General features: G+C 44.3%; 2 protein-coding genes across 16 annotated transcripts in view; both read right to left on the reverse strand.

The window, feature by feature from the left end:
• Positions 1-68: 68 nt before the first annotated feature.
• Positions 69-6,608, reverse strand: scly (selenocysteine lyase). 2 transcript variants are annotated; one of them, XM_030082853.1, is made up of 13 exons: positions 6,482-6,540; positions 5,095-5,244; positions 4,465-4,574; positions 4,270-4,370; positions 3,991-4,168; positions 3,785-3,912; positions 3,007-3,162; positions 2,814-2,920; positions 2,701-2,737; positions 1,543-1,626; positions 697-796; positions 449-524; positions 69-336 (listed from the first exon to the last, which is right to left on the reverse strand). In XM_030082853.1, the coding sequence occupies exons 2-13, from the start codon at positions 5,184-5,186 to the stop codon at positions 183-185; spliced, it is 1,323 nt and encodes a 440-aa protein (XP_029938713.1). In that variant the 5' UTR covers positions 5,187-5,244; positions 6,482-6,540; the 3' UTR covers positions 69-182. The 2 variants fall into 2 exon arrangements, with proteins under 2 accessions (XP_029938713.1, XP_029938712.1); XM_030082852.1 differs by having other exon boundaries at positions 70-336; positions 5,095-5,194; positions 6,482-6,608.
• A 4,898-nt stretch (positions 6,609-11,506) lies between these two features.
• kif1aa (kinesin family member 1Aa) overlaps positions 11,507-17,126 on the reverse strand; it is a 41,465-nt gene continuing 35,845 nt past the window's right edge. For 8 of the 14 annotated variants that reach the window (XM_030082837.1, XM_030082832.1, XM_030082831.1 and 5 more), the window contains 12 exons: positions 15,963-15,986; positions 14,663-14,777; positions 14,418-14,551; positions 14,271-14,332; positions 14,055-14,200; positions 13,703-13,891; positions 13,472-13,543; positions 13,255-13,376; positions 12,214-12,357; positions 11,937-12,129; positions 11,741-11,859; positions 11,507-11,638 (listed from right to left, as the gene is read on the reverse strand). In XM_030082837.1, the coding sequence (XP_029938697.1) occupies positions 11,596-11,638; positions 11,741-11,859; positions 11,937-12,129; positions 12,214-12,357; positions 13,255-13,376; positions 13,472-13,543; positions 13,703-13,891; positions 14,055-14,200; positions 14,271-14,332; positions 14,418-14,551; positions 14,663-14,777; positions 15,963-15,986 (1,363 nt within the window). In that variant the 3' untranslated portion in view covers positions 11,507-11,595. The remainder of the gene's footprint in view (positions 11,639-11,740; positions 11,860-11,936; positions 12,130-12,213; positions 12,358-13,254; positions 13,377-13,471; positions 13,544-13,702; positions 13,892-14,054; positions 14,201-14,270; positions 14,333-14,417; positions 14,552-14,662; positions 14,778-15,962; positions 15,987-17,126) is intronic. The other 6 variants (XM_030082838.1, XM_030082836.1, XM_030082834.1 and 3 more) reach the window with 1 other exon arrangement.

Consider the following 17,126-nt stretch of genomic DNA (forward strand, 5'->3'; position numbering starts at 1 on the left):
ATGGAAGCTGAGCACATTCATCTCTCCATAACACCACCAACCCCCCCAGGTCACTTCAAGTTCTCCCCCTTTTTATTATTTATATGAAAAATTTCATCCATTTTACATGATCAGTTAATGCGACCGTAAACACAGCTGGTGCGTGCTTGGCTCTGCTCATCCCCATCTGACCCGCACGGCCGTCAGTTCATCTCCTCCAGCAGCTGCACCGTCTCCCTCAGGTCCTCCACCACGGCGTCCACGTCTGCCTCCGTCGTCCACCTGCCCACGCTCAGCCTCAGAGCGTTGGCCGCCACCTCGGACGGAATGCCGCAGCTCAGGAGAATATGGGAAGGCCTGACGGACAAGCACAGCGCGGCGGCGCGGGCAGGGAGTCGAGTTATGTAACCGCCGAGCGATACTGTGTGCACACGAAGGGCGGAACAAGCGCCGGGAGTGGCTCTCGTACCTGTTTCCACTGTCTGAGTGGCAGGCGGCGCCGACGCTGGCCAGCAGCTTCCTGCAGTGGGACAATACCCTCCAGCCTAGAGCAGGACAGAGAGAGATTAATCATTCAGGGCCTTTGTAGTTTTACAAATGGCCCCGTGCAGGTCACGACCCGCCGCCAACAAACATGGGTGCAGGGTTAAAGGACACTATTCAGAGCGGCAGCACCAAAACGGACGCAGCATGGAGACAGATGAACCGTGACGCCACCTTGCAGTGTCCGGCCCAGGATGGAGACGTTGCATGTGTTGGGGAGGATATCGGAGCCGGGGTAGTGGCTGTTGAAGTGGATCCTGTTTTTAAACACAGTCTGAAATACAAAACATGCATCGTGTTGTGAGAGAAAAGAAAGAAAAGAAGAAAAAAAACCTGAGTTGGAAACCAGTGACATTACCACTCAGTAGACACTATTTCTATTAACGCGCACACAGCTGGACTACTGCGGTGATACATTAGCTCAGCTGTCAGCACCGTGTGAGCCAGCAGCACGGCTGACTCTCTCATTAAACCGAAGTTACATCAGTGAGTGGAAAGAAGATTCCCTATAACCCAGATTTATTAGTAAACTGGAGGCAAACAGATTTAGGAACTAACAAAGCGTAGAGGCAGCAACAGAATAGCTGAGATAATCACACCAGCGAGCAGACAGCTCTGATGGAAGCCCGTGAATGTTTCTCCCCTGGATGTCACAGAGCATGTGGATACAGTTCATGTTACAGTGGAAGATGGTTACCGCTGCTGTGAAGGGAACTGAGTTCCTTCACAACCAATGAGCTGCTCTTCCTCCAGTAAAAAGGAGTTTAGCCAAATAGTAACGCGTGGATCAGTTCTTGCAGACGTTTTATTGTCTCTAGATGAAGATTAAATTGGTCTCTGGAATGGGAAATGCCATTCTGGATGCTTCAAGATATTAATCTAAAGGAAGCAGATGGTTAGTTGAAAGAATAACGATGCTCCTGTAAACAATCTACTGTGAAGATAGCAAACAGGCACAGGGACAAACCACAAATACAAACACACCTTGCGAAAACACTCCCTGAAGAGAATCAAACTTACCTGCAGTCGATTTTCCAGATACAGTTTAGTGCTTCGCATGCAACTCTCATATGCTGACAGATTGGAGGCCACCAGCTTCGCAGCCTAAAAACAGACACGACAAACCAATCATGAGAAAACACTTGCTTGGCATCCAAACAAACAAACTACGTAACGAAGACAACTGGCTTGTTGTACAGGTTACCATGCACTTCAGCTCAAACAAGCACTTTCTTTATACAATGACGCAGACAGTCAAATGTCAACAGGACAGCATGTAGAAACGCTCAGAAGCACATCGGCAGATCAAACTGACGCTCACATCAACATGAAACTTTATGACGAAAAACAAAATGTCATATCAGCCACTGTGAACGAGCCACAGCGGCTTGTCTTAATGGAACGTGATGGACTGGTCTAAGTAGTGATGAAATCAAAGATTTCCAGGAAGTTCACTCTCAATCTAGCAGAAAAAAACTACTTTACCGATGAAAACACGTTGCTGAGCTGAAAAGTAAATTAGGTTTGCGTAAACTGGACAGATGGAAAATGGAGTCCTGATGTGACGAATTTCCATTCCTGCTGATGTTCGGCAACAACATGAACCAAAGTAACCTTATCTCTGCAGCTCCGACTGCCGCTGCTGCTCGTACGACGGACACTGTGTGGTTCCCTTGTGTATTTTGAGTTTCCTATTACCAAACAATCATGGTTTGAAACCATAGTGGATCATGTGTGTATTTTTATAGCTTCGGTTTACAGCGATTCCAGCATGACAAATAATAAGCAAGTCACAAAGCAAACAGCGCCTCCTCAGCATGAAGAGTCTGGTGAACTTTACCATCCTCATCGCAAAGCCGGATCGAAGGCCCTGTTTGCACGACAGTGAAAACACACTGTTTGTGTTTTCGTTTCTTAAATATTTTTCGTTTAAAAAAACAACGTCTTGAAAACCATGTGACGCAACTGTATGACAGGGGACTGCACCACGTTACAAACTTTACTTAAACCAACAATTCAAAGTGAATAAAAATATATTTATATTTGGCAAATCTTGTGTCTGAACTGCTAAAATCCATTTGTTATAAGAAACTCCCAATGGTTGCTTCATCAGCTTCACACTGAAACACTTCAAGTGTCTGTAGCGCTCAAATCAACTACATGAGGCCTGAAACTCACCTTTCCCAGTCCAGCAATCATCGGTGTGTTCTCAGTGCTGCGGTAAAGACAGGACACGTATAACCAGGTTTGAAGCGCTGAGACCATTTCACCCACACGACGCCAGACGTTACCCGGGTCTGAAGTTCCTCTCCTGACCTCCTCCGAACAGCATGGGGTGCAGCGGCGTCCTGGTTCCCGGGCCGTCCACATACAGAGCGCCGATGCGAGGGGCGTAGAACTGAAACGGCAACAGAAACTTCTGGACGACGCTCATCTCTCTTGACGGCCGTTCTTAACGTGTTCCGACCCGACAGCTTTGTTGACCTTGTGTCCCACGATGGTCAAGTAATCCACTCCCAGCTCGCCGACGTCCACCGGGATTTTCCCCAGAGCCTGGGCAGCGTCGGTGTGCAGGAGGATCCTCACGTGCTGACGCTGCTTGTTGAGAGATTTCACTCTGCTGCAGATCTCCTGAACCGGCTGGAGGAAGAGGATGTGTCAGCGTAATGACAAACTACTGACTGAGCTGCACAAAGAGGCAAATACAAAAAACAAAAACACCCCATTTAAAAAAAAAAAATAAACCATCCTATTCGATGACACATTCAGAGAAATATAAGCTTGTCCTGACCTTATCATAGATTTGGTCCAAAAATTTGGATTTTTAATTATTATTATTAATCTGAGCTGAATGAATGGATTAAAAAAAACAAACTGTGTTTTATTTAAAGCAACGTATGTTTCCAAATAAGACAACATTACTGTTCTGGAGCTGCTCAGATCTTAATTTACAATCTTTAGATACAGAGGAAAAAAAGATTTCTTGCCCAAATTTGATTTACGTTGTGGTAAACTCTCCTCTGAACAACAAACCTGAAACCAGCACTTTGGTGCAAAATCAAAAAGCCATGCAAATATAACAGAAAGTAATTCAGTAAATAAGTAAATAAACAAATAAATAAATAAACAAATATGCAAGATGATTTTCAGAATTTAAAAAACAGAAGAAATGAAGAATAAAGCTTTAGCCTCGAACTTCAAACATTTCTGAGAGGGCCACAAACACGTGCAGACAGCTGCTCACAGACACCTTTTCTCCTACCATTATCACGCCGGTTTCATTGTTGGCCAGCATGATGGAGATAAGACAAGTGTTGGACTGTACCGCAGCTACGACGTCCTCCACCTCAACGCGGCCCGTGACCTTCGACACGGGCACAAAGGTCACATCTAGAGCAGCAAATGCATGTTAAGGAACCGACGAAGCTTGAAGCATTTCCCAAAACAAGAGAGCAGACGCTGTCATACCTGCCTTGGCCTCGCTCTGAAGGTGCTCAGCTACAAGTTTGACAGAGTCGTGTTCCACATTCGAGGTGATAATATGCGGCAGGCCGTCGTATCCGTTGCGGCTTCCCTCCACTCCTTTTGCAGAGCTGCGGCTCTTCCTGAAGTGCTCCATGGCAGTGTGCAGCACCAGGTTGTTGGCCTGACGAGAGACTTGTTTGCTATGATTCACAGTCCTCTGCATGCTTGAAAATGCTCTTCTGTACAAAAAAAAAAAGCTCATAGGATTTGGATTTTAGTTACCTCTGTTCCACCTGAGGTGAAAATGATGTCCTCGGCTTTACCGCCAATCATTCTTGCCACGTTCTCTCTGGACTCGTTGATGATGGCCTTGGCTTTTGCCCCTACAGTCAAACAACACAGAAAAGCAAAACTTCAGCAGCGTGACGGATGATTCTTTGTTTTGAATATTGACATTTGGAGGTGAGTCTTCCTCACCGGCTAAGTAGTTACTACTCGGGTTTCCCCAGGCTTCCTGGAGGGCCTCCGAGATGGCCTCGATCACTTCAGGCTCCAAAGGGGTCGTAGCATTGTAGTCCATGTAGATCCTTCATCACACAAAATACAAAGGCATTGATTTTTTTTTTTTTTTTTTAACAAGTTATTAATTTAAGACAGGAGTCTGCAACTCATGTGGCTCATTCATGCTTTTACAAAATTGAGCGTGAAAAAGGATTTTCAGCTTATTTTTAATTTTCCAATCTGACTCATTTCAAGGTGAAAGTAACACCCAAATGGAAGCATGGTTGAATTAAATATGAATCTCATTCAGTTGCCTTTAACAAAGACACTTCTCTATCCATGAATCACTGAGGCCATCTGCTCTCAGTGTCAACACTGTCTGGATGTCACCATATGTGGAGGAAAAATAGAACACATTTTAATAAATAAGGCCAAGTTTACACAAGGTTTTCAAGTAAAAATGCAAAACATTTACAGTATTTTGGGGTCTGTCTACGCAACAACAGTGGTTAGAGTCAGACCCCAAAAACACAACCACTGTTTTGAGTTTTCATTTGAAAACACTGCTGAGTTAACAGCACTTAAAGCAAAGTCAAACCCACTCACCTATCCAGATTCATTTCTGCGTCGTGGTGAAAGATGTGGTTGGAGAAGGTGTGACCTTTCCCTGGGGTCATATCAGCAGGTTTATCAGCCATTTGGGCTTCTGGATCGCAAAATGAGACAGCTCTCAGAACTCAATTGTAATGGAGTCTCCTGGATTTACAATAAACAGAAACACCATCTCAAATAAGTCCTTGTTGTAAAACATACTGAATATGTCAAAAGCTTTGTGCTCTACGCCAGAGGCATCCTGAGGTTTTTCCACTAGGCCTGAACCGGACGTGACGTCTATCAATACACAACCACCCGGACCATGATGAAGACAGACTGGAAAAAAGACCAGTGGAGAGTCTACATGTTGGTAGCAGCAGTAGTGCTGGACACCAGTCTGGGTCTCAAGACCACATTTTCAGGGTCTTGGTCTTCAGCCTCAGTCACATGAAATCTTGGTATTGGGACGATCAGGTCTTGACTTGGTCTCAACACCTAGAAAGTCTTGGTCCCCGAAAGTCTTGTTCTTGTTTTGGAGTGCTGTAGGCGTGGTCTCGACTTGGTCGCAGCACAAGTCTTGGTCTTGACTAGTTCTCAGTCCATTCAAGTTTGTTCTTGACTTGGCCTTGGCCCCCTGGAGTCCTGGTCTTGTCTCGTGATGGTCTTGACTTGGTCTCAGGTCAGGTGGTCTAGACTGCAACAGGATGCTTCATTTTCAAAATATGACTGATGTCTCCTGTTTTCGAATAAGTCAACTAGTTTTAGCAACAATTGTCGGCAGTCACGTCTGTGACATTTGAGATATCATTCTCCATTAAACTTCCCATCAGTTCTAAAGTGTGTTTCAGTGACAGACTTCATTCCCAGGAAGACCTCCTCTCAGAAATTGAACTAAATCTCCCAGATGACCCCCGTGGAGCTCTCGGGCGCCCCCTGTGGCGGAGCACGCTTGTCACTACAGACTGATAAAGCTATTCTGAATCTGGTGTGGCTTTCACAGAACAAGTGTCTTTAATTAGAACCTCTTCACAGCCATGTGGGACAGAAGTTAGTTTCCAGAAGAGACAACCTCTGACACGGTTCCATGTCCACAGTCCACAAGTCCACGTCCTGTCTGAACAGGACTGACAGCTTCCTGCTCGGCTCTGTATCTGGCAGCTTTCTTCTGTCCCTGAGTTTATTTCTGAGTCCTGGAGGACCACCCTGGACCCCAAACCTGCCCCCGACATCCCTGCTAGAGTCTGTTTATAATAAACTCACTTCAATTTATCAAAGCTAAAAGCTACCGTGGCTAATTCTGGCTTCGCTAGCAAGATAACAGCTAGCAGTTCATCTGCTTCTCACATCCGCGCGCCTCCGTGTCGCGCGGCAGACTGGACGTCTCAGCTTCGCGTCTGACCTTGTGAGGGGAAGAGAAGATGTCCTGGAGAGATTTATCTGTGCTGCGTGTAAATCATCTGCTAGCCGCCTCCCTTCTCCTCTGTGCGTGTGCGTGTGTGTGTATGTGTGTATGTGTGTGTGCCTGCCGCCGCGGGTTGCCATGCGGTGCCCAGGTGGCGCGCAGGAAAGCCCCACTTTCAGAGAAATACCGCGAAGCAAACTCCACAATTCTTCTGTAATCCAGTTAAATTATATAACATCTGGATTGATCGTGTAATTAATACAGATCTGAGTTCAGAGAAGGTCTTAGAATTATATTTAACCGCTTCAATAAAGATCTATCTGCAGAGTTAACTAGATGTCATACAAACATGGCAACCGACAGGGAGCCGCATGGCAGGTCTGTTTACATTGTGACACTCATCTGTTTCATCATGTAGAAGCATACTTTTAATCAATTATCGACCTGCTTTTGCAATAACAAAGACGTCCTGTATATGTTTTTAAAGGAAGTTCGTTTCATAACAATATAATGTAGGTAGAACACTTATTTAGGACGGAGATTTATTTATATATGAAAATTTTGTTGAAAGGCCTAATTGTCCTGTATCTGGATAATATGCTGGAGTGTTTGGGGCCATCCCCTCAGTCGTAATTCTGCCTTTAAAGGCCTAAAGAAGCTTGATGTTTACAAATCCCAACAGAAACACCTGTGTCTAATCACTCTATCTAATAGAGCCTTGTTCCAAGAAGAGGTTGGTACTTTGGACTGTATTTCGAACATGTGGACACTGTTAAACAAACTAATGATTTAAAAAAGAAGAGTTGAAATTGTGTAGTTTCGTATTGGATGATATGTGTGGAAAGAAGGTTGACTCCTCCATAAAGAGTTATTTGATTTAATCTATTCATAAAACATATCCTGCTTGATGTGAAATTATAATGAATTCCCTGAAACAATGAATCACATTTGACCTTTTTTGGGAGAATGCATTGTTTGGCCTATTCAATAATATGGTAAAATTCAGTTCTACTTACCTGAAAAATATTTTATTCCTTATGTCAAAGTTTTGCACTCAATGTTGCAAACACTGGAAAAAAATTGGATTTGTGCTTTTCATAAGAACTTCTGGCACTAGATTTGTGCTGAATGTATTGACACCGTCTCAAACTCCTGAGCACAAGATGTCACATTTTTCTTTCTTTATGTCTTTATTTTATCTTGTACTGTCATGTAAAATAGTTTGTTCGCTCACTGAATGCAATCTGGACTGTTGTTCTGTTGACAATCTATTATTATGAGTGAAGTAAAAACAAGTCTGTTTCATAATATTACTCAGAATTAATTTATGTTTCAAAGTAAACTGTGTATTTATGTTTGTTAGACGAATAAAATAAAATATTAAGACACAAGCGTCACAAACACATACATCAGGTTTCTTCAGTGTGTCTTTGCCATTAACACTGATATTAATGATAATGAGGAGCTCGGCCAGACTTACAAAATCTAATGCAGTGTAGTGTGGAAAAAACAAGAGGAGTCCATTTCTTTGTGTTGCATAATTTCCATGTTTATTTAATATATGACAATGTGTTTAGTGTACACAAACATCTGACACTTAACTCCCAACACTCAGAGACACCGACTGAACTACTGCCCATTTCACGTTTTGTAAATGGGTGCAACTTTATAATACACTGTTCACAGCAATCATGTTTATATACAATGCAAAGCAGTTATAAGGAAATAATCTGATGTGGAAGCACAAAAATGTAAATAATGTTCCTTCGTAGAGCAGGTACTAGAAAAAGGAGACTTTGTGGAAACTGCTAGATCATGACTTACAGGTAGATACTGAAATAAGAGAGGAAGCGTGACAGGAAGGAATCCTACAGCATTACTCTGTACAAGATGCAATGCAATGCAAAAACGGGCAAAGGTGAACAATCATCCCTCCCACACGGGGGAGTGTGCAGATTATTAAGGTTACGTCCCGCCTCCCTCCCTCCACATGGTTCCCTGATAATAACCTACCTACAATCAGTGAGGAAGCAGGATGTGAACTCTAAAGACAACTAGTTAAGCATTTTCTTTAATCATTGATCTACATTCAGTGTGAACTTTTTGTGAGCGCACCAACAAAACTTTGGTCGGCTCGAATGTGATGCACATTAAAAAGGCCCAACAGAAACTAGAGGAGTAATCCAAACACAGAGAGCAGACTGAAGCAGTCACACACACACACACACACACACACACACACACACACACACACACACACACACACACACACACAAAGATATTTTCGACAGTAATGACGTTTAAAGATGAAGAGAAAGGACACAGAGCTGGATAGCCTCTAAATTATGACATGATGACGATATGATGATGATGATGATGATGGTGATGAAGACGATGCTATGGCTGGATAAGATGCATACAATCGTTCTTGAGAGAATCTGATGATAAGGTTGTAAAAAGCTTCAACTCGATCACTTCAAGGTTCAATACACATTTTAACAAGTCAGGAAATATGCTGACTGTTCAAGGAAGGTGCAGAATCGTACTACATTAAAAACCAACACGCATGGAACACGGTTCGATCCCCTTCAGAGACACACATTGAATGGATTGTGAATATTTCATATTCTTACAGATTTCAGTGCAGGGCCTGGTGTTTGAGTGACTGTCACAGTTGTCAGTGAGCATGCTCTGCAGGCTGGCTGACCTGAGGCACGCATGTCTCACACACTTCACACAAGTCACACACTGTATCTGTCAGTGGCTGCTCAGAAAGTTTGACTTTTTTTTTTTTTTTTTTTTTTTTTAGTGTATCATCCAAGAAAAGACAACGTGCATTTGCTATTTCATCAAAGACTACCTGAAGGGGTTCGAAATCAACCAAAACATGAGCATTTACCATCTTTTCACAATGAGATATGCTCGTACCTCATTAAGAGTTCAAAACTAGCCGGTTAGTCCGGTTTCATCTTGCAAACGCCATCATACCATTTATTTTAGGTTGAGACTATCCTAAATGAGATATGAATGAATTCAGAGTACACCTTCCATCAAAGGGCAAACACGTGGACACACGTCACACACATCACACACACTCACAATCACACCTTAACAGCACTTTAGAGTTGCACACTTTTCCCTAGATTGACAGGGAGAACATGCAAACTCTGCACAGAAAGTGCTGGAACTGGGGATATTTAACCACTACGCCACCGGCAGACGTGTGTCTGACAGTCTTCAGGGTGGAAATCCCATAATTTACGACATCGGATCTGCCACGTTCCAGAAGTAGATTCGGCGTGAAGGAAGCCGTTTGTCTGGATACGCAGAGCGAGGATGACGAGAAGCAGGACAGTGATGATATGATCCGCGGACACTTCCAGGACAGAACTTTAGCAGCATGACCGACGTCATTTCAAAGCAACCGGTGCAGAGGCATACTGTGCAGTATGACTTAAAAAGAGAGAGGCACTGTATTTAATCAATATTACATTTCATTCAGAAAAAAACCAGCTTCCTATTCTGCACTGTGAAGAGCAGCGTGTTCTCTTTGAAGTAACAAAGGTAGCTTTGTGCAGCTGAGCATGGAAAGAAACGGAGTGCTGCAGGGACGACGATGATTCCCCCGCTGTCCGTCAATAAGCGTCAGCGGGACTCTTCTGTTTGTTTTGAACAGCCTTGCAGTAACTTACGTTTTCCACTTCTGTGATTCGCAGCCTGAAAACCATCGCAGCTGCATGAGTCCAGTATCCCAACTTTCCAGCTCGTGATGTGAATCAGCATGTTAACATCCTCTGCAGGAGTATTTCCTACGTTGAAAAAGTAAATAAATCCCAGAAGTCTCTACGAGCCAGCGTTTATCGTTTTGATCAAAATGGAACCAATCAAGGTTTTTGAGTCTTGTTTGTGTTTTTGAAGACTAAATGGTTCAAAGACTCTTCAAGTTCAAAACAAGGAAACTTCCTGAATTTCTGGAGTCATTCCTGCAGCACTCGATATTATCTGCTTAGTAACGTACTTTGTCATATGCATATCAGTCGGATCACAGGAGGAACTAATCTAGTCTTAAAAGTGATAGTGTTATTCAAGTAATCTTCAGCAAGAAAGGAAATGACCAGTTTTTACTGTCGAGTTATAACTGCGTGTGGGGGGGGGGAGGGGGGGGGTAGTGATATTCAAACATTTAAGGAACTCATTAAAAAGTGCGGTGTGCAGAAATTGCACTGTACTACTACTTTAGAAATATAAATGTCTTTGTAAATAAATACATGCAGAAATAAATAGTCAAGCTGTTAAATATCTAAATATATCACATTTGAAAACAAATAAAATTCAGGTAGATAATGAGATTAAGTGTTATGACATTGGATTACCGATCATGTACATGGAGATACTCTGAGTGCTGAAACAACACGGGCTTAATGAAATGCAGTCCTGGGTGATGCTCGTGCCTAGCCAGGCAGTGTGCTAAAGTTTCTTACTCGATGTCGGAACGCATGGACCAGAAAGTAGAGGATTTTCCTAAAGGCAGTCGCTCAACTGTCATTTTTAAATCTTCAGCGTGTGTTTTCTTCTTGCACGTCATACGCAAACCGGTTTCTACACATCATTATACAGCTGCGGAGTTTTCTTTTTTTAACCGATGCAAATGTTACACTGTGATCCTCAGTGAAGATACATGTCTTAGCAACTCTTAAGGAATAAATGTATAAGGCTCGATGTGTCACTGACAATAATAACTACAGTACATTACCATTACGCATGTAATCTGAAATAAGAAAACTGTTGCTACTCCCTCCCCTTCCTCCAGTCGTCCTGCTATGAATGAGCTCCGGCACAGCACAGAGACAGATTCCTGAAGAGGCTTCTTCAGACTATGAGACTCACAACGCTGCAAAAAGACCTGACATAAACTGGGCGCTTTAGCTGCTGAGGACACTAAGTGAGAAACTGAGAACATAGGGAGGGGAGCGGGGTGGGGGTGGGGTGGGGTGGGGGTGGGGGGTAGATGGTTGTTGGGGACTGTGGTAGTGGGGAGCGGGGCTCAGCACAAAGATCTATGTACACCTTAGTTTTTGCTCTCTCTGGTGAGATCTGCTCAGAGTCTTGTTTCAGATCCTCATCTGTCCAGCTCGTCTTCTCGACAGCTTTGACCTGTGCGGTGAGAAGATGTGTGTTAAATAAAAAACACTTCGGTTCCACTCATTTGTGTGAAAGTGCCTTTTTTTTTTTTTCTTTGCCAGAAAGAAGACCGACCTGATTGTTCCAGCGAGGAGAGGATTGAAGGCATAGAGCCAGTCGTGCATCTCTTTGTCGTTGGCGGCCTGAAGCAGGATCCCACGGTGCTCCGTGCACACGGCGAACGTGTTGGGCGTCTGTCAGGAGAGAGCCGGTTAAGACCCGCTCCGTGTCTTTCTACCCCCGACAACCCGAGGTTCGGCTGGTGGCCTACCTTGAGCATGGCTTGCTGGTCCTCGCTGTACTCCACCTGAGCAGAGGACAGGTTGAGGATCGCCCGCTCCACCGCGTCTCTTTCCGTGTTGTAGATGTAGACGTACGGCCGCCGCACGACGACGAAGCGCTTCACCCAGCCGTTGGTGTGCGGCTCCAAGAAATGTATGTAACCCTTCTTTGACACGATGGGGCTGCGAGGCGTCAAACAACAGGTGAGGCATGGCCACACATTCTCAAAGGGAACGCACTCTGTGGAGGGATTCGGCGAGACTTACCTAACTCTGATCTCCTGGATGTCGGGGACAAACTTGCGAGTCCGTGGTTTGGTCTCAGGCGCACCGTTGATGGACTTCTTGGCCTCGGCGTCCTGCGGTGTGTCTGGATTTGGGCTGATGGCTCGAGAACGAGGCATAGGTGGTCTGTGGAGGAAAGAGGGAAAAAAAAGAGGCTTTTAGCATTTGGAACAACTAAACTCTTTATATTTGGGTTGATGATTGGAAAGTTGCCCATTTCCTTTGTTTGAGCCATTAAGTTATTGTTCAAGACTTTAAATCAGACCGTGCTTTTTGACAATGCCTCCTCGAACACGACAGAATGAAATCTCCAAAAACAGAGTCCTCCATTCATGACATTTTGCAGCATTCAGCATTTATGAACTACTCCACCCTCGTCATGCAGTTTTGATGCTACATTGTAAATAGCGTAGCCAGATTTCACCACCGCCACTCGCATCTATCAGCTCGGGTCTCGGTGTTATTTTACAGAAACGCTGCTATCCCCAATAAATACATTGGAAACAGCTGTTGCTTTTATGGAAAAATACCAGTCAATTTCACACCTTGCAAGGTCTTTTCATGGGCCAGACTGAAACCTCTGGTGACCTGGTTTCAGCCCCCGGGCCACATGTTTGACACCCCTTCATTAAGTTTTAATTCTATTCGATCTTATTTCTTTTCAGGTCAATGTTGGCGACAAGGGACAAAAAACAAACTTTTTTTTCTTCTTCACTGCTCTATGCTCAGTCAGCCCTGAGCGTCAATGCTATTTGTGTTGTTGAATTTTAACCAACGTCCAAAACATAAACACACACACATCTAATTGAGACAAGAAAGCAATGCTGAGAAATGAAGCTAGTGACCAATCTTTTTACAACCATTTTTCTCATTCTGACTTTACTCAGATTGTCGACTGCTCAAAGTGGACTTGGGAAAACTTCAGAATGTTAAAACAGACATTAAACAAGCACAGATTTCAATATACACACATAATGATACACACACACACACACACACACACAGTATTAGTTTAGGACTGACCTGAGCTCAGCGTTGCTATAGCAACCCTCAACCAGCGAGGGGCATGTTGACGAGGGTGTGATTGTGTTAAGAGCACAGATTGAAGGTGAGTCTCTCAGCGTTGTGACAGACATCTCGGAGATCTGGAAACAACGCAGTGTATTCTGGGTAAACACTGAGGAAATGACAAGCGATACGATTTGTTTTTTAAATGATGGCGTTGTGGACCGTGTGCTACCTTGCTTTCGCTGGCGCTGACACACACATGGCTGTATTCTCTATTGAAAGAGTGAAGGAGGAGTCGCAAACACTGTGGGGGAAAGGAGACGGCTTCAGATCCTTGCTGATAAACTTATCTCACGTGAAAGAGCACTGTATGGACCACGATCGTCTGACACGGAAGCTGTCCCCTGGATGTAAAACCTGTACAAATCCAACACGGCAAGTGCACAGAGTCACGCAGGCGAACCTTGGCGGCGAGCTCCCTCTGCCTCTCAGTGGTGATTTCATTTGTGGAGCTGAGCTCCTGCTCGACCTCAGAGGGTTGAGGAGACTCGTTCAGCTCCTCAGGGACACAGGACTGAAGAGCCTCCTGCCCCAGCAGTAGGGTGGACTCCAGCTTCTCCCTCAGCAGGAGGTAATGCTTGGTCTTCTCCACCTGAGAGACCAGAAAGAGAAACATCAGTCCCAGACAGCAGAGCGTGTTTCTGGACTCGGACTGAACAGCCTGTCAGAATGCAGCTTATAGAAACGGTTGATAAGTTAGTGTCTGGTTTCCACTGGATTATTAGAAGAAACCTGAAGAGACAAGCGGCTCTTACATCCTGGAGGAGGCTGAGTTTCTCCAGCTCCCACTGGTGGTCTAAGATGAGGCTGTCACTGCGGGGCCTCCACCCGGCCAGGTTTTCCTCGCCACGGACGTAAGCCACAGAGGTGTCCAGCACCCGTCTGCGCCTTCTCTGCATGCCTGGCGCAGGACAAGGTCAGGTCATTAGTGCTGCAAACGTGAACGTCACGGCACTCTTAACGACAGCTACCTGGGCTTCCCGCGTCTGCCGGGTTACACAAAGTGACTTCATAGACTCCGGTCACACGGTTTCTACAAGAAGACCAGGAGGAGAGGGTTCTTCATCATACTGTAAGCCTCGAACTGCGAAGGAGAACGTCAGGACTAGAAGGCTCACCCATCGGCCGCTCTGAAGCTCCCTGTGCCGAACAGGTTGCGGATTGACCGGGACGCTGAGAGCTTTGTGTCTCTGGAGTAAAACACCATGCAGATGTCTTTGGTTATGACTGCAGGCTGCGTGCAACTCTCCATCTGAAAGTGAAGGAAGAGGACCGGTTTTAGACACTCTCCTGGTGTTGCCAGGCCACCTTTGGTGCATGAGAGCTATTTCTGCATGGCATGCATTGAAGAAGTGTGTCGCACATCCAGGTATGCCGAAAGGGTCAAGTAGATCTTCTCCCCGTATGGAGTCACTCGATTGAGGAGCAGGGAGTTGTGCATGGAGCTGTCCCAAGCTGCCTCAAAGCGGTAGAAAGTCCTGAGGTTGACCGAAGGAAGCAAAGAAAAGGCGAAAAACCAGATCAGGTGTCAGAATTTGGGTTATTCCACCAAAAACAACTAGGCTGTGTGGAGATACATCCATGCTAAAGCCTATCCTTCAAACAAAAAGACCGAGCTAAATCCATCAGAACAGTGCACAAAAAATTCATTTCAGAAGGTAAAAACATACAGTGATGGTCAGTAGCAATGGCATACAAGGACTCTATGCACAACTCAACCACTTCCTGAACTTCAGGAGGCTCCTTGTTTCCTGTCTTTCATGATAGGACGAGCTGATTAATCCAGGTGTGTCTGACCATCACTGTTGTGGTTACAGAGGTCAGACACACCTGCATTAATCAGCTCATCCTATCACGAAAGACAGGAAACAAGGAGCCTCCTGAAGTTCAGGAAGTGGTTGAGTTGTGCATAGAGTCCATTGATAGAAGTAAATAAAATAATCTGTTTAATCAACATATCTAATTTAATAAAATTTCTTTGTTTAATAAAAAAAAAAGAAGCACAAACTGATTGTAACAACTATCTAAATATGGCCATTTGGCAGCAATGACAGTTTTCCACAGTGAAATATTGTGACGTTTCCCCACAGTGGCAAACTTGCTATAGATTTGGTATCTGTGAGTATATAAACACTTTGATGGCTGTGGAACTTGATGAAAACATTTAAAAAACAAAAAAGTTTCAAACTTAATTTCAGAGTCTTGCTGATTACGTTGTTGTCTTTGGAAACAATCAGAATCTTTTTCTACAGTCAACCCACCTGATTATTCTGACACTAGATTCTTAGACAAAATCAAATGACAGGGTATAAATATTTGTTTTAGAATATTTTGTCTAATAATCTCCTATCAAACTGGTTCATTAACATTTGTGAAAATTTTTTATTTAAAGGCCACCTGACCCAACACTGCTGACCAGCACTATATGACATCTGTAAACACTTCAGTCATTTGCGTTGTTTAATATCTAGATATTTCAATATTTAATTTAGACAAAAACAAAAGCACTTGTTTTGCATGCAACAGGCGGACTGAGTTGATGCTATGCTTAAACACCACAGAAAAGCATAGAGAGCTGAGATGGCCATCAGTACAGACAAAAATGAAGGAAGGGAGAGATGAGGAACAGCCAGATAAAAATGAGGGACAGGGCAGTGAAATACCTATGGTCAACTCCCAGGGAAATGCTGTGAGAAAGAAGAAATCGGCAAAAGAATAGAAAGTGAGAGTCAAGAAGTATGCTGCGGTTGTGCGCTTGTGTGGCTGGGATGGTGTTTGTCCTTTTTTCACGCTGATCTCTGGCTGAGTAAACACCGCAGAGAGCATTGTGAAACGCTGCTCATCTACTTGATGCGATCTGTCTTCCTGCCTAACCACCGGGAAAGGTCAAACCAACCATTCCTCAAGCAAAAACAATGCTGCTTTCTTTTACACCAGTGATTCACTCCATACGTTAATATACACGGTTCCCCCCACCGCCCACCCCCATTTCCCTGTTGGGGAAATAATCATACAGCAACACAGTTATTATTCTGGCTTGCGGCCCGGTGCTGCCTTAAAATCTGAAAAAAGATCATCCAAGCAAGAATTGTAAAAGAAAACTAACATATCTGCAAGCCAGAAGTACAGGCTGAGCGTACGCTTCATGCATTTCAGATGTTGGGCCCACCGGCCTTGTACTGAGCTGACCTTGTGAGAAAGTGAAAGATGTGTTGCCCAGAAGAAAGAAAGCAAACAGCGAAGCACTGTGCACACGCTGCAGCGACCGATCAACGCCGCGCATTAAAGTGGTCTTTCCTTTCAAGCAATTAGCAAGTTCATTAACGTGCGCATAGAAATTCACACGGCAGACTCGCACACATCTTTCCCCCAGTAGTAAGATTCTCCTTCACTTTCACTACGAGGAGGCAATTTCCTCTTCGCGCTGCACTAACATGTGCTTCTTAGCGTTTTACTACCTCCTAAAAACGTGAGAGCCAGCATTGAAGTCATGCTGCTGGCAGAACATGAGAGGCGCCGATTGTTCCTGGTGTTTGGCAGCGAGCTGCAGAGGTAGAAGCGAGATCTGAAAAATCTTCACAACGTTGCAGCGATTCTAAGGAAAAGTGCTACTGGTGAGGTAATGGTTCACTGGATTACATTTTAATAGCTGCATTTGATTACGGTGCCAGAGCGGGTACTGTAAATGATGTGATCCATATTACAGAGCCTTGTGTAACAGCGGGTGACTGGTGTTCCTGGTAATAAGCTGTTGCTGTGATGGGAAACACAGTGTCTCCCGGGATTAGAGGTAACTAACAGAATCATATCCATGGATTCAAAATATT

The sequence above is a fragment of the Salarias fasciatus genome, chromosome 23, assembly GCF_902148845.1.
Source record: "Salarias fasciatus chromosome 23, fSalaFa1.1, whole genome shotgun sequence".
Lineage (NCBI taxonomy): Eukaryota > Metazoa > Chordata > Actinopteri > Blenniiformes > Blenniidae > Salarias > Salarias fasciatus.

What these genes read in the sequence shown, in the direction of transcription:
- scly (XM_030082853.1), bottom strand. Translation starts at nt 5,186, where the DNA reads ATGGCTGATAAACCTGCTGATATGACCCCAGGGAAAGGTCACACCTTC. An exon ending in GAGAGGAACTTCAGACCCGG is followed by an intron (nt 2,738 to 2,813) that starts GTAACGTCTGGC and finishes TCTTTACCGCAG; the next exon opens with CACTGAGAACACACCGATGA. An exon ending in TGATTGCTGGACTGGGAAAG is followed by an intron (nt 1,627 to 2,700) that starts GTGAGTTTCAGG and finishes GTCTGTTTTTAG; the next exon opens with GCTGCGAAGCTGGTGGCCTC.